At 49.2% G+C, this 16,052-nt stretch overlaps 1 protein-coding gene across 1 annotated transcript in view; it reads left to right on the forward strand.

Annotated features, from left to right (window-relative positions):
• The window catches only part of ATP1A1 (ATPase Na+/K+ transporting subunit alpha 1), an 18,064-nt gene extending 8,622 nt beyond the window's left edge, over positions 1-9,442 (forward strand). Inside the window, exons 10-19 of the mRNA XM_007452636.1 lie at positions 196-330; positions 1,007-1,199; positions 2,452-2,627; positions 4,919-5,055; positions 5,911-6,061; positions 6,680-6,848; positions 6,994-7,148; positions 7,768-7,891; positions 9,048-9,193; positions 9,308-9,442. Of these exons, the coding sequence (XP_007452698.1) occupies positions 196-330; positions 1,007-1,199; positions 2,452-2,627; positions 4,919-5,055; positions 5,911-6,061; positions 6,680-6,848; positions 6,994-7,148; positions 7,768-7,891; positions 9,048-9,193; positions 9,308-9,442 (1,521 nt within the window). The remainder of the gene's footprint in view (positions 1-195; positions 331-1,006; positions 1,200-2,451; positions 2,628-4,918; positions 5,056-5,910; positions 6,062-6,679; positions 6,849-6,993; positions 7,149-7,767; positions 7,892-9,047; positions 9,194-9,307) is intronic.
• The last annotated feature ends 6,610 nt before the right edge of the window (positions 9,443-16,052 follow it).

Raw genomic sequence — 16,052 nt, forward strand, 5'->3', positions numbered from 1 at the left:
GGGGGGGGGGCCTCTGGGTGGGGCGGGAGGCCAGGTGGCTGGCAAGGAGGAGGTTGGAGTTTAGGGGCTATGACGCCGTGGTCACTCGCCACAACTGTGCTCCTCCTTGCCAGCCCCCCTCTCCTGACGGGTGGGAAGACATTCTGAGTCTTCTCTGGCTTTCAGGGTGACTAACAGAGGCGTCTCTGTTCACAGCGGGCCGTTGCAGGCGATGCGTCCGAGTCCGCCCTCCTGAAGTGCATTGAGCTGTGCTGCGGTTCTGTGAAGGAGATGAGAGAGAGATACACCAAGATCGTTGAGATACCCTTCAACTCCACCAACAAGTACCAGGTCTGAGGGTCTGGGGAGCTTGTGGGGGGCCCGAGGGGACAGAAGAGAAGGACATACGCTGGAAAAACATCCATCATCCCTTTTGGAATTTTCCACGCTGAAATGCTTCCTAGAAACGAATGAGTCACAGTCTTTATGAATGCTTTAACTTTACATCTTACCGTCTAGAAAATCCTAATTTATTTGAGTATTAGTAGGATAAATGAAGCCTCTTCTAATACGTCGTCTGGGCCCTTTTGAATTCTCATTTGTTGGTTGGAGTGGGTGTGGGCGTTTGGAGAGGGGGCTGGGTAGGGCTGCAGGTGCACACACGTGTGCCAGTCCCTTTTCTCAATTTTCTTCGGGAAAATTGTGTACATGAACACGTGTCAGGGATGTATGAGCACCTCGCCGCGTTTGTTTCTTCTGTAGCATTCAAAGTGTGTTACAAGGTGCAAGACACTTCAAAGTTCAGAAATAGGGCATCTTGGATATTTTTGAAAACAACTACTAGGGACTTACCTGGTTGTCCAGTGGTTAGGACTCCACCCTTTCACTAACAAGGCCTGGGTTCCATCCCTGGTCGGGGAGCTAAGATCCCACAAGCTGCGCGACGCGGCCAAAAAAAGAAAAAAATTCCCTCCCTGGGCTGTCTGGCCCAACCATCCAACGTTTGCATCTCCACCATCCTTCACAGTTGTCCATCCACAAGAACCCCAACACGGCTGAGCCCCGGCACCTGCTGGTGATGAAAGGTGCACCGGAAAGGATCCTGGACCGCTGCAGCTCCATCCTCATCCACGGCAAGGAGCAGCCCCTGGACGAGGAGCTGAAGGACGCCTTTCAGAACGCCTACCTGGAGCTGGGCGGTCTTGGAGAGCGAGTGCTGGGTATGCAGATAGCCTGGCAACAGGGCCGCAAACAAGTCCGGGAGACGATTGCAAGTTACTGGGTTAACCTCTGTTTCTCGTTAACTTCCCTTTACTTGCCCCCTATTGTTTTGAAAACAATAAGCGCTGGAGACACTGGGCAGCAAAATGCTGCTGGTTTGCTTCTGACTTGGACTTTGACCTTTGGTCTCATGCTGGTCAGTTCTGTTTGCTCAAAAAAAGAGGGGAAAAGAGTTTTATTATCTGGCTTTTGTTGCTGTGCCCGTGATCTGTAAACTTATTGAAATGAAAAGGAATTCCCTAGGGCATCTAGAATAAAGCCACTTCCTGACTGCCACAGAAAGGCTGTGAATTTACACGGGCACTTGTGCCGCCAGCTCATAAATGAGACGAACGGTAAACTTGGCCACCTGTCCTTCCTGCTCTGTCAGCCACCTCGGATTAGAAGTACATTTACCCACTGCGTCATTGAGAAAGTGGCATTTATAATCTTGTAGGTGGACAGATAAAAATTCATTATTGATGTAATTCTTCTGTTCTTAGTTTGGGTAACTTAGAACTGGTCCCTTACTCATGTTCTTACCTGCTCTGTCTAACGTGAGGTGTCTTAGGTCTCTATCCAACTGAAAGGTCGCTCTTGAGTGGTTTTTGTTTCTGCACCTCCCACCCCAGAGGAGAAGCAGCCTCTTATATGAACTTCACTTGATACCACTTTAAAGTACACTGTAACCTTCACACAACATTGAAAGAAATATCTTGAATATCATGATTCTTGTGTGAACAGTAATACTAGATATAAACCCCTTGGGCAGAACGTGTCTGATCTGCATTTATCCTCAAAGAAGCTGGCACGATGGCCCACGTGGGTGCTCAGCAGTATACTTTGCTTAGATGAACAGTGAGCAGAGATGTGGCCTTGATTTTTCCCAGAGACGGAAGTGGAGACAAATAATGACATGATGTGCCACGTCTCAGTAACTGAGTGGGCAGGTCTAGGAGCCGGAAACCCTGGTGCCAGAGTCAGTCTGCTCTACATTGAACAAAGCCTCTTCCTCTGAGGCTTAGTGATGGACTCTGTCTTTTGCACAGTTTTTCTTCTCTCCATTCTGTGTCATTCATAAATGATCGATAAAACTCACTTGGTTATAAAAGTAGACTTTAAGAAACCTTCCAAACTAAGTGAATAATAAGCCGCTATCTTGCTGCTGCCTCTGTCACTAGAAGTCCTCACAGGCTCCCTGCCCTCCTGCAGGTTTCTGCCACCTGTTCCTGCCAGATGAACAGTTTCCCGAAGGCTTCCAGTTTGACACTGATGATGTGAATTTCCCTGTTGATAATCTCTGCTTCGTGGGGCTCATTTCCATGATCGACCCACCACGGGCTGCCGTCCCTGATGCCGTGGGCAAATGTCGAAGTGCTGGAATTAAGGTAATGCCCCGCCCCCCCTTTTTGGCATCACCTCTCAGCAGCCCTACTTAGTGACGTTGCCTTGTGGGGTCCATGTGGCAGCTGGTGTTTCTCACCTGGAGTATCAATTTCTCATCTCCAAAGCTTTTTAGTTACCACCAGAGAAGACCAAGTGGTATTAAAATGTTGGTGTAAACTGCAGATGAGGGATTAAAAAAAAAAAAAAAAAAATCAACTTTTTAAGGGAAATGTAATGTAGCAAATTAAAAAGAGCAGAAGACTTGGTAAGTTTTTTTTTTTTAATAAATTTATTTTAAAAGTAGTATGGTTTAACATATTCAACCAAGTTACATTGGTGCTTTTTTTTTTCTTTAACATCTTTATTGGAGTATAATTGCTTAACAGTGTTGTGTTAGTTTTTGCTGTATAACAAAGTGAATCAGCTATACATATACTTATATCGCCATATCCCCTCTCTCTTGCATCTCCCCCCCCCACCCTCCCTATCCCACCCCTCTAGGTGGTCACAAAGCACCAAGCTGATCTCCCTGTGCTATGCGGCTGCTTCCCACTAGCTGTCTGTTTTACGTTTGGTAGTGTGTATATGTCCATGCCACTCTCTCACTTCGTCTCAGCCTACCCTTCCCCCTCCCCGTGTCCTCAGGTCCATTCTCTACGTCTGTGTCTTTATCCCTGTTCTGCCCCTACGTTCTTCAGAACCTTTTTTTTGTTGTTTTAGATTCCATATATATGTGTTAGCATACGGTATTTGTCTTTCTCTTTCTGACTTACTTCATTCCGTATGGCAGTCTCTAGGTCCATCCACCTCACTACAAATAACTCAATTTCGTTTCTTTTCATGGCTGAGTAATATTCCATTGCATATATGTGCCACATCTTTATCCATTCATCTGTCGATGGACACTTAGGTTGCTTCCATGTCCCGGCTATTGTAAATAGAGCTGCAGTGAACATTGTGGTACATGACTCTTTTTGAATTATGGTTTTCTCAGGGTATATGCCCAGTAATGGGATTGCTGGGTTGTATGGTAGTTCTATTTTTAGTTTTTTAAGGAACCTCCACACTGTTCTCCATAGTGGCTGGATCGATTTACATTCCCACCAGCAGTGCAAGAGGGTTCCCTTTTCTCGACACCGTCTCCAGCATTTACTGCTTGTAAATTTTTTGATGATGGCCATTCTGGTGTGAGGTGATACCTCATTGTGGTTTTGATTTGCATTTCTCTAATGATTAGTGATGTTGATCATCCTTTCATGTGTTTGTTGGCAATCTGTATGTCTTCTTTGGAGAAATGTCTGTTTAGGTCTTGTGCCCATTTTTGGATTGGATTGTTTGTTTTTTTGATATTGAGCTGCATGAGCTGCTTGTATATTTTGGAGATTAATCCTCTGTCAGTTGCTTCGTTTGCAAATATTTTCTCCCATTCTGAGTTGTCTTTTCGTCTTGTTTATGATTTCCTTTGCTGTGCAAAAGCTTTTAAGTTTTATTAGGTCCCATTTGTTTATTTTTGTTTTTATTTCCATTTCTTTAAGAGGTGGGTCAAAAAGGCTCTTGCTGTGATTTATGTCATGGAGTGTTATTTTGAAATATTTGCCTTGTTCTAAATTAATACACTTCATGCAGTGAATGGCATGTGTTCTGTGTTTTCAGTTAACTGGTTTTGGCAGGAATGTTTGGTGTACTCTGTATTGGTCTTAAGTTGCAGAGTATTGTTCAGGTACGCTGATACAGTGTGGTTCAGTGTAGTTCGTGTAGCCTGTCTTGTTGCTGGCTGTTTGATTCTCCACTTTCTCATTCTCATGAGTACTACTGCCCTGAAAAGCTTTGTAAAAATTATTCTCCTACCACCTCGACTGTATTCTAAATATAATCTGGGGTCAGAAAGAGCAGTGACTGATTTGAATTCTTGTTACTTACTGCTTTCCCTCCAAATTGGGCCAGTTTCAGGATGCTGACCCTTTACTCACCAGTATCAGATTTTTATCGTTTTTGTTGTTGTTGATTTCAGTAAATTTGAGTATTCTTCTGTGATGGTGTAAAAGGACAAAGATATTGTTTATTCTGTGTGATTGTGTACCAAGATAAAAACTGGTTATCGCTTTGTGTCTTCTGTGAACTCATGTCTATATTTTGGGCTAGTTCGTGTTTATCGGTTTTATATTTGCATTTCTTTCCCTTTGATATTACAAGCCGAATCATCCTTGACATTTATTCTTGCATACTCGTAAGACTTCTCGGGGTCATTTGCTAGGCAGCTGCGTCCAATAAATTGTCCTCTTCCTTGTCACAGGTCATCATGGTCACCGGAGACCATCCAATCACAGCCAAAGCCATTGCCAAAGGTGTGGGCATCATCTCGGAAGGAAACGAGACAGTAGAAGACATCGCTGCCCGCCTCAACATTCCAGTGAGCCAGGTGAACCCCAGGTAAGGCAGGAAGGTCAGACCACTGTTGCCTTGAATGTGCAGATGCTGGAAGTCGAGCATCTTCAGCTTGGTTCTACACAGTTTTCTTCTAGGCTTGCTCCGGGTTAGGGATGCCCCTCCAGTGCCAGAAAACAGCCTTGTTCCTAGGGAGGGTTTGCAATAATAGCGGTCACCATCAGCAGCGCTTAGATGGTGCCTGCCTAGATGGTGCCTGCCGTTCTAAGCACTTGCTACAGTACCCACGAAGGTAGGTGATACTCCCACCTTGCGGAGCAGGGAGGCTGAGGCTGAGTCACGCGGTACACGCGGCAGCCTAGCTTCTGAGTTCACGCTGTTAACCACTGCGCATACTGCCCTGCACCCAGCACCTTGTCATTTTCAGGTCCACACTAACAAAATAAAATGGGCAAGGCACAATTGTCCAGGTAGCTCAGGCCAAAAAGGGAGATTTTGGTAATAAAGTAGAATAGATAACTTGAGACAACTTTGTTTTTAATGTTTTGTTAAGGTTTAGGGCCACCCCCAGCCAAACCCTACTTTGGGTTTGGTTTTCCATCAGCTCTGTCACCGCCTAAAACTTAGTTGTGTGTTATTTCAATGCGTCTTATAAAGATGGGGAAAGGAGGATGAGAGAGAGGCCTGCCCAGTGATTATCGTGAGTCTTGAATGAGATAATATATATGAAAATGCTTTGTAACCTGTAAACCACTGCACAGATAATACATAATGGGGACAGTTCCCTCTGGCTTTGTGGTGTTTACGAAGTGTTCTGCGTAGTGTGGCAACATTCCTTCTTGGGGATGAGCGTCGTGCTGGTGAAGTGACGGGTGACTTGTCTTTCGGTCCTAATGGTAGGGATGCCAAGGCCTGCGTGGTACATGGAAGTGATCTGAAGGACATGACTTCCGAGCAGCTGGATGACATTCTGAAGTACCACACGGAGATCGTGTTTGCCAGGACCTCTCCGCAGCAGAAGCTCATCATTGTGGAAGGCTGCCAGAGACAGGTCAGCGCACAGCTGGGGCCGGGCTCTTTCAGGCGCCACTGACCTCGGTGATGGCAGTTCCAGTAAAAACAAAAAACAAAGCAACAGTGGTGGAAACATGAGCCAGTTTCTCTCAGTCTCAGTATACACGTGCCAGTAAGATGCTCCAGGCATAGAGAGAAGGGTGGTGACTGGATCACGGTTCATCCGAGACACGTACTCCACTGTACAGGTCTTTGCTGTGGCCCACAGTCGGGGCTTCGACACTCGCCTGGAATAGCAGAGCAGGGTCCTAATGTGTACACTGGAGATATGAATGTCCAGGAGACTCACATCCCATACCTGGGAAAGACCTGGGGGTGGGGGTGGGGGTGGGGGGGCTTTCCAAAGCTCCACTCCACTCACCCAAGTCATGACTTTGAGTAGCCCTTGTGAACAAGGTGAGGGACACATTTGCTGTCACTCCTGGATTCTGGCTGTGGCCGTGTGCATTCCTGGCTGAGACGGTTCCGCGTCTCTGTAGAGCCTCAGTGGGAAAGGAGGAGTGTCTGTCTTGAGAGGCGACTGGAGGCTGCACCTCCCTTATACCCATCGCTAGACTACACGACTCCTAACCCGCATCCCTCCTTTTTCTGGCAGGGCGCCATTGTGGCTGTAACTGGCGACGGTGTCAATGACTCTCCGGCTTTGAAGAAGGCTGACATCGGGGTTGCCATGGGGATTGCTGGCTCAGACGTGTCTAAGCAAGCTGCCGACATGATTCTCCTGGATGACAACTTTGCCTCAATTGTGACTGGGGTAGAGGAAGGTGAGAGTGCTGCATGTAAAGCGACCACCGAAACCTCATCCAGATGCTGCCGAGCCGTGTCCGTTTCTGTACACTTAAGAGATGTGTGCAGTGTCTGGTCCCTCTCATTAAGCTCTACAGTAAAATCAATATTTTGCTTTTGTAGGTCGTCTGATTTTTGATAACTTGAAGAAATCCATTGCCTACACCCTCACCAGTAACATTCCAGAGATCACCCCCTTCCTGATATTTATTATTGCCAACATTCCACTACCCCTGGGGACCGTCACCATCCTCTGCATCGACTTGGGAACAGACATGGTGAGTGACTGTCACGGCTTCCACACATCATAGTGTTAAGGTGTGGCATTAGCATTCACCGCTGTGCTCTCTGGGTCCCTGTGGCCACTGTAAGGAAAAGAAATTCTCGGTAGTCACATTTCCGACGTGTGGCAGCCTCAGCATCAAAGACTGAGTGTTATCATTCCTCAAGACAGCTGACAACATCTGTTTATCAGATAGAAATCTTCCCTTTTGTATAATTTTGCCCCCTTTTTTTTATTTTGAAAGTGGGACTCGTAATATCTCATGTTATGAAAAACTTTTTTTTTTTTTTTTTTTTTTTTTTTTTTTTTTTTTGCGGTACGTGGGCCTCTCACTGCCGTGGCCTCTCCTGTTGCGGAGCACAGGCTCCGGACGCGCAGGCCCAGCGGCCATGGCTCACGGGCCCAACCGCTCCGCGGCATGTGGGATCCTCCCGGACCGGGGCACGAACCCGTGTCCCCTGCATCGGCAGGCGGACTCTCAACCACTGCGCCACCAGGGAAGCCCATGAAAAACATTTTTTGAAGGGAGGGCAAGAATTTTAAAACAAAAGGTTCACAACATCAGCTTGCTGGTTTCTGATAATTTTAAATCCCTTCTCGCCCCTCCTCCCCAGGTTCCTGCCATCTCCCTGGCTTACGAGCAGGCTGAGAGCGACATCATGAAGAGACAGCCCAGAAACCCCCAGACGGACAAACTCGTGAACGAGCGGTTGATCAGCATGGCCTACGGACAGATCGGTGAGCCGGCGGATTTCAAGTTTCTGTAGGGGTGGTGTCTGCCCTCTGAGACTTCAGGTGTTGGGTGACTTTCAAATCTAGGATGAGCCATGACCTAGGGTGAGACTGGGGATACTTTTTAGATTCCCTTCCAAGTGAGAATAAATCTTTCTTTTGCTGTCTGCCAAGAAACCATAGTTCTTTAGACTGGGCACCTGCGACTGAGCTCATCTGCCCTAGAACTGAGGATGCCCCTGCTCACAGAGCCTTTCCAGTGCCAGGCACAGTTCCTGGGAGCTGCACTATTAACTCAAAGGCGGCTTTTCCTGGGGAAACCTAGTATCTGTCACTCATTTGACTCTGCAAACCCTAACTCACTGTCCAGAGTTTGCAGGTTTGGCTGATAGGTCACTGCCAAGGGGCTCCTCTGCACACCCTCTCCCCCCACCCCCACCCCCCAGTGCTTGATTTCTGTTCCACCAGTGGCGCATGACCAGCTAACAGATGGTCTAGGCGGTGGGCAGTGAAAATACCCTTTGATCCTAAATCCTCTGCCTTTAGGAAAACCTGGTGAAGCCACCATTAGCAACTTGTTCTTCTGGAGTAATGGGTTACATCACTGCGAGCACTTGCGTAAAATGGGACAGATTAGTACATTATGGAAATGTGGAAAAGATTGACTTGACACTTGCTGACAACAAAGTAACTGGCTGATGGCCAGAAAGACCTAATTTTGAGCAGAAGGAAGACTGTGTCCAGAGCGTGGGATGAAATCCCACCCCAGGAAGTTGAGAGCATAGTGATTGGATTGGATCCTGGGGAGAACGGCCCTGAAAGTGGGGGAGGAGAAAGATTAGGTCAGCAAGTGGCACTTTCATGATTTCCACAGCGGCTGGCAGAACGTGGGAGGGAAAGTCATAATTTTTCAGAAATGTAGGGAAATGGATTTTTACCCCCAAGGGTCGTGCCCTTACAGAAGCAGATGGTCGAGTAATAGAGGTGGGTGTTTAAGAGCAAGGCCCAGGTACCGTCTTTTAAGCTCTAAAAAGTGACTCATCGTGGAGCAGGTGTGAGCGAGGAGTGTGTCCCGGGTCGTCCGTCCCACCGGTCATAGCCTGTGAGTGGCCAAGACCTTCCTCCAGGCCCTGGCATTCGAGTTGTCTTTCCAACCTCTCAGGTATGATCCAGGCCCTGGGGGGCTTCTTCACTTACTTTGTGATTATGGCTGAGAACGGCTTCCTCCCGACTCACCTGCTGGGCATCCGAGTAGACTGGGATGACCGCTGGATCAACGACGTGGAAGATAGCTACGGGCAGCAGTGGGTGAGTGAGGGCTGCCCGCCTGACCAGTGCCGGACGGAACTCCTCCAGCCCCACGGGATGAGGCCACGTGGCCTCCGGACATGCGTGCTCATCTGTCTGCCGTATGCATTTCAGACCTACGAACAGAGGAAGATCGTGGAGTTCACTTGCCACACAGCCTTCTTTGTCAGCATCGTGGTGGTGCAGTGGGCCGACTTGGTCATCTGCAAGACCAGGAGGAATTCTGTCTTCCAGCAGGGGATGAAGTGAGTAGGGCACAGTCAGGGGGTCCTGGTCTCAAAGAAGGAGGGGTCTGGTGACGTCTAAACCCTTTGCCAAAAGCCCAGCACCTGACACACAGGGCAGAGTTTCTGGAAACTTATTTGCGGAGCAAATTGAGGAAGCAAAATGTTTTCTAGGTTTTTTCATCTGACCTCAATCAGGTTCCTAAGTACAACTAATAAATACATAAAGACACCGATCTGCCATTTGACACGTTGCATTAGAAGATACACTTCTGTTTTTTAACTTTTCCCCACTCCTTGTTTTTTTTAGGAACAAGATCTTAATATTTGGCCTCTTCGAAGAGACGGCCCTTGCTGCTTTCCTTTCCTACTGCCCTGGAATGGGTGTTGCCCTGAGGATGTATCCCCTCAAGTAAGTCCATCCTCTTCTAGCTCCAGAAAGTGGGAAATAGTAAGTGTGGCTTTTCCTCTCATGACACATGTTAGTAGCTGTTATTTTGGGAACTCTTGGGTGATGTGTACAAGAGTTCCTGTGGATTGGAAAATGAGGAAAGCCTGACTGACTCAGTAATGCAGACCAGCAGATCCCCAGACTGTGCTTAGGATTTGCTGTCACTAGGGCCAGCCGGGCTCTGGCCCTTGGGCTTGCTCACCAGCCAACTGCACTGAGCGCTCAGGTCCCCCATGGCCACAGCCCTGTCGTCTTGAGGCCAGCGGGGGATATGCTGGAGTTTGGGGACACAGGTTCCAGTCTTGATTGGCCCACCCAGTCACTGCGTCGCATGGCAAGCCCCTCACCCCTGTGGGCCTCTGACGCTTCTGCTCTCGAAGGACAGTGGTGGAGCAGATCCGAGGTCCTTTTACTTTACAGTCGAGCACGGGTAGTGTTAGGAGATCATGGGTGGAGGATTGGAGGAGACTGACCACTAGTCTTTGGCCAGAACCAGACTGGCCTTAAACGTGGTGAATGACTGCACTTTTGATAGACCTGAATTTTCACATATAGGATTTGCCACAAACTCCAGTCGTGTTTTGAAGCATTGAGTGTGTTTGTGGTGTCTGCCACCTGGTTGAGGTTAGGCAGCTGCAACCTATTAAAATATGCTAAACCACAGAAAATGGGACCCTACGAGTCAAGCTTTTGATCCAACCATGAGTCTTCCCATGCTCGCTCAGACCCATATGGACTCTCTCGACTAGCCTGTTGCCCTTCACCTCCTCTCACTGATCTCATCCCAGAAGTAACCAAACCCTGTTGGCTTCCCTGACTGCCCATCTGTGGTGCAAGGGGAGCCTGGCATCCAGGGTCTTCTTACTGTGCCAGCCTGTCTTCCTGGCCTTATACCCATCCAGGCTTATGTTAGCTGAATTCAGTACTTCTCTTCTGCCTCCATATTTGGGAAGGCTGTTCCCTTCTCACCCCATCAATCCCGATAGTTCAAGGTTGGTTTTCTCAGGGCTTGTCCGCATGTGATCTCACCCTCCTGGGCGTGTGCAGCTGCAGCCCTGCTTTGTTGCCATTGTTGTCACTTCTGCTCGCATCGATTGTTATTTTCAGAGCGTGGACCACGACATCTGTTTTGACTTTGTGTCTCCAGCCCCCTGCACAGAGCTGGCACACAACGGGGGCAAGTCTTATCCAAGGTGAATTCTGTCATCTTGGGCCATTGTTTGTTAAGAGGAGGCTAGGAGGATCAGGGAGGATCAGAGCTCTCTAAAAGGCCCAAATGGAAAATCTCTACAAAATCTCAGCCTACAGCAGGCTGGTGGTGCCTCAGGGCATCTTCTGCTATGACTAGAGAACTTGTTCCCAATAGGTTCTACCCAGTGCGGAAGGTGGCTTAGTTCCAAGGGTCCCCAAGTCAAACGAGGTCATCTTCTAGCATGTGGAGGACACACGAGACAGGAAGAGGAGGAGGAGATGCCAGAGCTCTGTCTTGGGACAGTCTTCCTCTAGTGGTTGCTGCGGGAAGCTGGTAGTCAGGAAAGCGTCAGCCTCCTTTGGAGGCCGCCTGGGGAGCCTGTTTCCAGGCTGGGGGCTGTGGCAGCAGCCCCTGGGCCCCCAAAGGCCTCGGATCTCTGCTAGGGTTGAGCTTCTTGTTCCCCAGGTCTGAGACTCAGCGCACTCCTGACTGTCCCAAGCCCCACTGTCAGAGACCACATGCGGGGGATGACTGAACTGGTTGTGACCCACACCGGCAGTTCTTTATCTTCAGGTGCCAGGACATCAGACAGATAAACTTGAGTGAGCTTCTCAAATACTTTAGAAACAGAAGAAAGAAAATGTCCAGTTGCTCTGGAATCGTCAACAACAACAACAAAATCTAAGCTGACCTACAAACCAGTTCTCATGGAAAACCCAACTGAAGGTGGCAGTCCGCTTTCTTCTGCCTCTCCGGGCCCTGAGCGTACAGCAGCGGGCTGTTTTTATCATGTGTTCTGTGTTAATGCTCGGCCGGCTACCCGTGACTGTACTTGGCTTCTCCTTTCAGGCTGATTATTTCATTATCACTATGCTGATGTGCGGTTTCTTTTTCCTTTGAGTTGTGTGTACACGTATAAATTGTCACTTGATTCTATTTCCAGACCTACCTGGTGGTTCTGTGCCTTCCCCTACTCTCTTCTCATCTTCGTGTATGACGAAGTCCGAAAGCTCATCATCAGGCGACGCCCTGGCGGTAAGAACGGGCATTTTTAGTTGGGGGTGCGGGCTGCGGAGGGGCGCCTGTGGGTCCACTGGCTTTTGCGCTGTTTCCTTTGAAGTGTTTGGGCTCCTCCACAATCAGTCTGCTTGGCTAAGTAAGTCCGTTGGAAGCCAACTGTAAACTGACTTGAGTCACAGCCCATCCTCAGAATGGAGATCTCAGTTGAGGTTTCAGAACTGACCAAATACAACCAAATAGGAAGCAGTGAAAACGTGGTCAGAAATCGAAAGCATCTTTCCAATTAACACGTTACTCTTAAAAGCATTTAAATAAATACAGTTGAGGGCCCAGACTGAATTTGGGTCAAACAAACACCCCACCCACCCCCATTGGCTTTGTTCCCCTGAGGACCATTCTTTCTGTCTTTCCCTCTGCCCCCTCCCGAGGAGGAAGAGTCACTGTCGCTTATCTCTGTCTCTTTCTGTGCCCCCACCCCCCCCACACTCTGCACCCACCACCCACCCCCTCTTTGTGTACTTCAGTCTCGGAATTCGGAATTCTGCCCTGGAAGGAGAGCACCGAAGCATGTAGGGAAGAAGCGAGATGTCCCGGAATGAAGCATGTAGCTATATGGGGGGGAGGGGGGAGGGGGGAGGGGTGCCCGAGAAACATCCGTCTGTGGGAACAACATCGCAGAAGGTTTTTATGTGCCTTGTTGTTTTTGTAAAAAGGAAAACTCGGAAAGACTGAAAGAATACATTTTATATCTGGATTTTTACAAATAAAGATGGCTATTATAACGGAATTGGTCTCATGCCCTCATCACTTCCATGGTCCAGATTTTCTTACGTGATCGGTCTGGAGCCGTGGGTCCCAGCGCACGAGTCCCTGGCCAGGAGCTTCATCGGCATCACTTGGAGCTTGTTAGCACAGCAAAGCCGGGGCCACTGAACCAGAAGCTAACCAGCAATCTGTTTAATAAGTCTCCAGGTGATTCTGACTTCACATTCAAGTTTAAGGACCACAGATTAAGGGGAAACTTTCTGCCCATGCTTTCGTGGTCTGAGTAGGTGAGCTTACCTCCCCATTTTCCCGTGGGCCACTGCGGGTGGTATGGCTGGAACTCCCCCTGCTGCCTTCACATCTGCTTCCTGACGGACACACCCATCACGAGAAGGATTTTCAGACCCTCAGGGGAGGGCCTCCTCTTCCCGTCCTGGTCACAGCCCCACCTGTGGTCTCTCAGATCATCACCGCCACCACGACAGCCTCAAGTGTCTCGACGAAGATCTGTCTGAGAAGCAGAAACCTACCTATACACAGTCTGTTAGGACATCACAAAGTGCTTCCCTTCCACATAACTCGTTCCTAATTTAGCATCGAATAGCTCCATTTCAGAGAGTGCTTATGTTCCAGAAGCTACTTAAGAAAAAGAGGTGAAAGATCTCTTTACTTCAAGGTCAAGTACACCTCCGGCTTTCAAAGAGTGAGTGTAAAAGGCCCCCACAAGTCCCATCGCTCAGTAATCCATCCTGCGTGCTGTTAACTACCTGTGCTTCAAGGCTTGTCCTTGCTTCAAGCCGATGCAGTGAGGAGTCCTCACTTCTGGCACCAATGATCATGGCCTGCCAGGTGGTCATAGATTGGGTTCGAGTATTTTTTCTCCGAAAAGCTGAATTCATTGCTCACGCCTCTTGTGCTCACTTCCAAGCTGTGCAGATAGGGAGGGAACGGCTGACGCCCACATCCCAGCCAGTCACTACCCCCAGCCTCTCCTGCTAGGGGCACTGGGAGGGCCAGGTGGTCTGTGCTGCCTTAGTCCAACCCACCAGTCTTCCCTTCTTTCTCGGGGCACCTTCTTCCAGGATGATCTCTCTGCCTGTAGGCAAGTCATTTTTAAAGAGACACTTGTTCAGCCGAACATAAGGAAACTAGGCTAAAGCTAAGAACCAACAGAGATCTCAGGCTCAGGGCTGGTGGTTATGGAGTCCTCCCTGAGGACATAGCTCTGAGGGCAAGAATGAGGCTGCCCCACGTGCTTAGACTGGCACAGCCTTGTCAGAGGCTTGTTGGCCTCTCCTCTACCCCCTACACGTCTGTTCCCTGGCACCCCTGACAGCTGACCAGTGAACACACCCCTGATGAAGGTCATGGGTATTCCCTACCTAGAGGCATCTGAAGCAGCCTGAGACCGTAGACTCTGGAGGTGACCCCGGATAGCTTTCTGGCCAGGCCTCTGTGCAGCCCTGGACTTCTGGGAACACGGTGGGGAAGGCAGAGCAGGACAAGGGCAGAGCGGAACCTCCTGCCGTCTTTCCACCAGAATACCTCTGCCCTTTCTCTGTTTGACAGTCCCTTGAATAAAAAGTTTTACAAGCCAAACGTTTGATCTAGAGGCCGCAGATAAGCAACAGGCAAAGCTGGCACCAAAGCCAGGCCTCCCAAAGGGCCAGATTTTTCCAAGCTTCCTACAGGCAGCAAGAGTAAGTGCCCGGGCCTCCTCATATGCCTTTACATCCACCCACTAACTTTAGCCCCATCCGGAGGAGCTAAAATTTGCTCCAGAACAATGGAAACGGTCTACCCCACAAATATGCAGCTGAGCCCCCTTGACTCCCACCCTCCCCTCCCCTGCAATGCCCTCCAGACATCCCCAGGGTCATGCCCTCTTGGTCACCCTCTGTGATGCCCTCCCGACACTTTCGACCACCTGCCCCTTTGGCCACGTCGATAATCTGAGCTCTTGCCATTTTCAACATCCTTACTGCTTCCTTATCTCTTTAGCTCTCACCCTCCCTCCTTTGATGGACAAGCTTCTAAGGAGAGTGCCCATCACTTCTTCATCCCTCTGCCTCCTGCCGGCTCCCATTAACACTGGTCCACCGAAGTTGTCCTGGTTGAGGTCGTCGCTGATCTGACTGTTAATCCACTGGGCACTCCCCGGTCCTTCCTTGGCCTCTGCAGCACCTGTGACTCCATCACACGCCTCCTGAAACAGCCGCCGTGTCTTTCCGACATCACCTCTGCCCTCTGCTCACCTTTCCCCCTCATCTCCACCTGCCCCTTGGCTGCTCGTTTCTTCAGGGGGGTCCTCACCCACTCCCGCCTCATATTCTTCCTGGGGTTTCACAACGGATCACCTACATGATGCCTCCCAACTCTCCAATCTGGTCCTCCCTCCTGAGCCCCAGACCCATAAATCCAGTTGTCTCCTGGACATCTGTATTTTTTCAGAAAGAGCACAGCACACTATAGAGTCTCAACCCCAGTGACAAACCCGAGTCCGAGGTCCCTCACAATGAACATGCTCTAGGCAAAGACATCTGTCGCCCTGTTGCCACTTTAGAACCCTGGAAGTCATGTGAGGCTTCTCTCCCCTACCTTGCTGTGGCCCTGCCACCCTGCCAGTCACCAACCACTGCTGGTTCCAGTTTGGTGGCTGAGAGCATGGGCTTTGTGTCTTAACACCCTAGACACAGTGGCCCTGTCACTGACTGACCACAGGCACAGAATTTAGTCTCTTTGTGCTTCATTTACTCTAGAATAAGGGTGGTGTTTCAGAGTTGTTAAAAGGATTATGTGAGATTATATGTAAAGGGATTAGCACAGCGGCTGGCACTATAAATCCTTTTCTCTGCCACCACTGCCTTTCACATCTGGGCATCAGCAACAGCTTCCTGGCTGGTCTCCTTACTTTCTGCCTTCCTCGATTTCAGCAGCTCTCAAAGTGGCATTTCTAGGTCAGCATCACCTGGGAACTTATTAGAAAGTGCATTCTAATTCAGACCTACTGAATCAGAAGCTCTGGGGAGTGGGGAGAGAACCAGTGATCTGTTTTAATAAGCCTTCCAGGTGATTCTGATGCATGTCAAAATCTAAGAACCATTGCTCTACGCCATCTTCCAAACCACTTGACTGCCTCTCACCAATTCATGTTTTCACCCTTGACCTCAGCACAAAAACCCATCTCTGCTCAGCCATCCAAACTCC

This window comes from Lipotes vexillifer, unplaced genomic scaffold, assembly GCF_000442215.2.
Source record: "Lipotes vexillifer unplaced genomic scaffold, Lipotes_vexillifer_v1.1 scaffold1343, whole genome shotgun sequence".
Lineage (NCBI taxonomy): Eukaryota > Metazoa > Chordata > Mammalia > Artiodactyla > Lipotidae > Lipotes > Lipotes vexillifer.